This window comes from Alligator sinensis, unplaced genomic scaffold (genome assembly GCF_000455745.1).
Source record: "Alligator sinensis unplaced genomic scaffold, ASM45574v1 scaffold73_1, whole genome shotgun sequence".
In the NCBI taxonomy this organism is placed as follows: Eukaryota; Metazoa; Chordata; order Crocodylia; family Alligatoridae; genus Alligator; species Alligator sinensis.
This window is the reverse complement of record NW_005841838.1, coordinates 907,254-911,921: the sequence shown is the minus strand read 5'-3', so window position 1 is coordinate 911,921 and position 4,668 is coordinate 907,254. Positions and strand designations below refer to the sequence as shown.

Genomic DNA, 4,668 nt, shown 5'->3' with positions numbered 1-4,668 from the left:
GAAAGAGCATTGAAATGAAAAAAATGGAAGGAGCTGTGGGGGAATGGTACTTACCTCACAATTTACAAAGATTCCCTAGTAATTACTCAAGACCTTAGTTTAACCTCTCCTGAAAGACCATGTGCAAGATGCTCAGTCCCACCCCATTCCACCGGTGTAGACCACCAGAAATCCAGCAGAAAACCTGCAAGGCATGCGGGCTGGCCAAGGTACAATTAATTGGTGGGCACCTGCAGGTCGGATGAAATTGCCTTGCGGGCCGGATCCCGCCTGTGGGCTGTATCTTGCCCACCCTTGTTCTAGTCTATAGAAGCCATGATGCCTCTGAATTTTGAAATGCTGTTTTTCTGGATTTTTTAATAGGGCAGTTAATTCCCAACAACATAACATCTTCGGACAAAAATTTCTTCCTTGATCCATTTTCATCTGCTTAAATAAGGGAGTTTTATCTTTCCATTTAGGGGATTACTAGAAGACTTCTGTCACAGCTTTATGGTATGTTCTGAAACACAGAACTGAGCTGACGTGCTTTCCTTATCACTGCCCAAGACAGTAAGAAAGGGAACAGGCTGGCCCTAAAATGCACTGCATCTAAATACACACCTTTTCTTTGGTAGTTTAATCTTTGCAATGTAACTAAGACAATAGTTGATTAGTTCTTGGAGTATGTCCTCACCCATATGATTCTGAATGCTCTAAACAAAAAAAATACCTGTTAGCTATAGCTCCAGAGTTCAGGTTTCCAAAAATAGACAAACACAGGTCTTAAATGTACACAAGATACTAAAAAAACATGCAGTTAAGCAGCTGATCTTAACCAGTAGGTGTATAGCACTGGCTGTAAACTTCCATTCACTCCAGTTGCTTCTGTGCAACCCAAGTCACTGTAACACACTCTTCCAGACACTTCATAAACACCATGGTTTAGAGAACGAAGGTTTAAAAGGTAACTGGCGCATAACCACCAATACAGCCAAATTAAATGGGGGAAATAGAGAAGATTGTTTAAGTCTCAAAACCACTGCCTTAGGTTTCAGTTTGGGTCATGATCTATTTTTTTTTCTTCTCTTCTTTACCTAGGTTGAGGCAATGAAAGTGATCAGATCAGATTTAATCAACCGTGTTTTCTCATCCACTAATCCACTCTGTGCAGTTGCAATATACTCCATGCACTTCAAGAACAACAAGTAAAGGGAGTTCAGAAGCACATTTACAACTTCCCAATCCTAAAACCTCTTTCGCTTCCTCCGACACATTGCAGAACAGCTTCAAGGTTATTCCATACGGCCGTACTATTGTGGAAATTCCACACGTTGGGGATTCTTAAAGGGTTCTTGTCATGTTCTCTATGCTCTAGGGTAGGCAAGATGCCACTCAGGGATTTTTCTATCATGGGAACTCATTGACCAGACATGCCACATACCCGATTGCTTTATACTTCCAGAGTAGCACAAAGAAATCATAATGTGAGAATCTGACCCTCTGCCTTGTATCAAATCTACACATTTAAAAGATTGAGATGGATGGTCAATTATACACGTAAAAGAAGAATTTCAGACTAGCAAAAAGATGATAAATGAAAATTGCAACTGCAAAACAAGATTTTGCATTTTTTTTATATCTTAAGAGTAGAATACTATTTGAAAATGTATCTAAAGACTACACTGTCTGACAGTTTATAGGAACTTCAAATATACCTGCTTGCACAACAGTTTCCCATCTTTGTATGCTACAAGACCATTTTCTGGGAAGACGTAGTCAAACTTTTCAACCACTGAAACAAACAAAAACTCTGTTGTAATTTATTTGTCTTCGCTCAAACTTCCACGTTTTTGTCGTAAATACTTTTACATATCATATACCAGAGTATTTTTACATTAAGCATAAGTGATGCTAAAATAAGATCTATAGAACAAAAGATTAATTTCTACTATTGTATTTTTTAAACTTTACATATAATCTAGCAAATTGACACATTCATCAATAAAGTTATTCCAATAAAGTTATATTTGCTTTTGTTTTGATCTTAAACTGAATACCATAGTGCTAGGCCTCTAGCATATTAGTAAATCTTGTAGTTTAAATGAAGAAAAATGTGAAACGTTACATGCAGTGATGTGCTACATCATTTGCACCCACATTTTCAAAATCCCAGATTACAAATTCAAAATCCTTGATTACAACCATTCAGAATGAGAGTAAAGAAGTAATCAACTACTGTAGATAATGTAAGAACTTGCTATAATGTAGGTTTAAATAGAAGCCACTTCTAAGCCAAGTAAATGCAGGGTTATAAAAAACAGTTGCTGCTTACACTGAGCCTATGGCTATTAATACAGTTCTTTCACATTAAAAATGAAAGTTTCCAACCAAGGGCTTGGAACAAGCTACCTTATGTGACCACTTGGCTAGTAAAATCATCTTTTCCATAAACACATAGTTTAGCAACCTATATCAAAGGCAATATGCAAAACTGCATTAGAGACAAACTAAAAATTAGTATTCTAACACAACGGCATAACAAGCCAAGTTGTCATACAAGGCAAACCCTGCAGGAATGGGGGAGAGGGGTGGGGAGACAGGCAAGGTAAGCATGGAGTTCTGGGGGTGGGGAGCACACAGATTAGCGAGTGGGGGCAAGGGGCATAGGTCCCAAGAGCCAGGGCAGGAGGTGCGCAGGTCCAAGAGCAGGGAGGCAAGGGAGCAGCAGCCTCACCAACACTGGAAATGTCTGAACAGTCCCAGCTGGGTTGCTGTTGTACACATGCTCTTCCTCCCCTGGCTCTCTTGCCCTTACAGCAACAGCAGTCAGGAACTGCTTCAGAGTTCCCAGTGTGGCAGTGCTGCCAGGCCATGGACTCTGCAGGGATGCAAGGAGATTCTGGCACCCTAACTTGGCATGCAGGGCAAGCTAGTTACGCTACTGTTCTACATTACTAGTGTGAAGTCAGAACTTCACTGCATGTAGCAACCAAAGGGTATAAGACTGAATCTTCCTGTGTAAAGTACAAGTACTTGGGAGACTTTTAATCTAACCCACTGCGGTCAATAGTTTTAAATCAAGCAATCACACACTGACTGTGAATAGTGAACACTTCATGAGATTTGCGTACTACAAAGAAGAAGGAAGAAAAAAGGTTTAATTTAAGGTGTCAGAACTTCCTCATACGCAACACATTTATCAACCTGGACCATCTCATCTCTTCCTTACCATCATCTCCCAGCTGTTCTTTAATTTTTTCAAAGTCTGAACCACCTACTACTCCAACTCTCACCTTCTGCCGCAACTTCTGCAGAAATTCTGCCATTTCTGCTGTGACTTTCTAGATTTCAAAAAAAGAAAGAAAAGTTTATGATTTGTGGGTAGCCTACACAGCTTTAGCACAATTGTATATCTGAACATAGCTATTGTAGTGCAGGAGGAGAAAGGTTGCTGTGAAGCAAAATATGTAGGGCTTTAGGGAGAAAAATGCCAAAAAAATGCTTTGAGTGAAAAATCAACAAGAAAGCTGGTGCAATATGTAGCTTACTTAACATAGCATGCTCCCTCTTATGAAGACCTAAAAATTTAAACCTCTTGACCTTCTGAAATACCTTCAGGGGTAGCCCCCATATACCCCAAGTTCACATCTGGAAGTCAGAGAGGCAGAGAGAAGCATAGCAAGATCTGTATGAGAATAAACACACAATTTTTACTATGGAGAAAACTGACTTTACTCGGTAGCAAAGGATCCAGGACACACAAACTCACACTGGCTTAAGGTGAGCCTTGTATGAGGCACAGTGGTCATATCCACTTCCCTAGCTCATTTCCTCTGGGATAGACAGCCATTTGCTTCATTCAAACCAGAAAGGGGCACCACCTAGCAGCCAGGATCCATAAAGTGCCTGTGGGCACCTAGCTTGGAAGGGTGTTCTTGTGCCTGCTCCCTTACCGCGGAGTAGTTTATTACAGAAGATCCAGGCCTAATTATTCATCCAGGTCTGTGTTTCCACACTGTAACTCCCTTCCAGTACTGGAAGTAAACAGCACCTGTGGACATAACGCTCTCTGAAACTCCAGCAGTAACTGGGAATTCAGAAGCACCCTTGAGCTGTAAGACTGAAGTGTACCTAAAAAGGACAGTTTACTGTCACGGACCCGCACAGGATGATTTCCGTTTGCTGTCTTGATCTGGCTTCCTCGGCTCACCTGAACGCCAGCCAAGAAGGAAGCGCATCCAGAGGGCACCAGCTTTATCTAGTTACCAAATGCACACGTGGCGTTGCCCGCCTCTTCACTATTTCTCCAAAGGAGCCACCAGCCTTAGCAGGAGGAGCGACACCCGAGGGAGTTTTGCTTTGGCGTCCCTCAGCGCGACGGAGCAGCGGCTGTTTCTCTTTAGAACGACTGCAGAGCACGTTAAGGAGCTACCCTGGGGCCTGGCTCCCCCGACGGAGCGGGCCCGCCCAGCGCTGCCCCGCGCACACCGGCGGCCGAACCCCAAGCAGCCCGACGCTCGTGTAGGCGGGCACGGCGCCCGGCACAGCCCGCCCTGCAGCGCCAGCGACAGGCACTCGGGAAACCGGGCGGACACCCAGCGAGGCCAGAGCACTCGCGCTCGGGGCGAGGGCAGCCAGGCCGGGAGGGGAGGGGAAGAGCTCTGCCGGGCAGCCGGGCGGGGAAGA

The 4,668-nt window shown here is 43.5% G+C and overlaps 2 protein-coding genes across 2 annotated transcripts in view; one reads left to right on the top strand and one right to left on the bottom strand.

Moving 5' to 3' along the window:
• The window catches only part of PMM2 (phosphomannomutase 2), an 11,152-nt gene extending 7,131 nt beyond the window's left edge, over positions 1-4,021 (bottom strand). The window contains exons 1-4 of the mRNA XM_006015494.3: positions 3,936-4,021; positions 3,212-3,323; positions 1,698-1,774; positions 604-695 (exon numbers count right to left, since the gene is read on the bottom strand). Of these exons, the coding sequence (XP_006015556.1) occupies positions 604-695; positions 1,698-1,774; positions 3,212-3,308 (266 nt within the window). The 5' untranslated portion in view covers positions 3,309-3,323; positions 3,936-4,021. The remainder of the gene's footprint in view (positions 1-603; positions 696-1,697; positions 1,775-3,211; positions 3,324-3,935) is intronic.
• A 129-nt stretch (positions 4,022-4,150) lies between these two features.
• The window catches only part of TMEM186 (transmembrane protein 186), a 1,453-nt gene continuing 935 nt past the window's right edge, over positions 4,151-4,668 (top strand). Inside the window, exon 1 of the mRNA XM_006015528.1 lies at positions 4,151-4,159. Coding sequence (XP_006015590.1) covers positions 4,151-4,159 — 9 coding nt within the window. The remainder of the gene's footprint in view (positions 4,160-4,668) is intronic.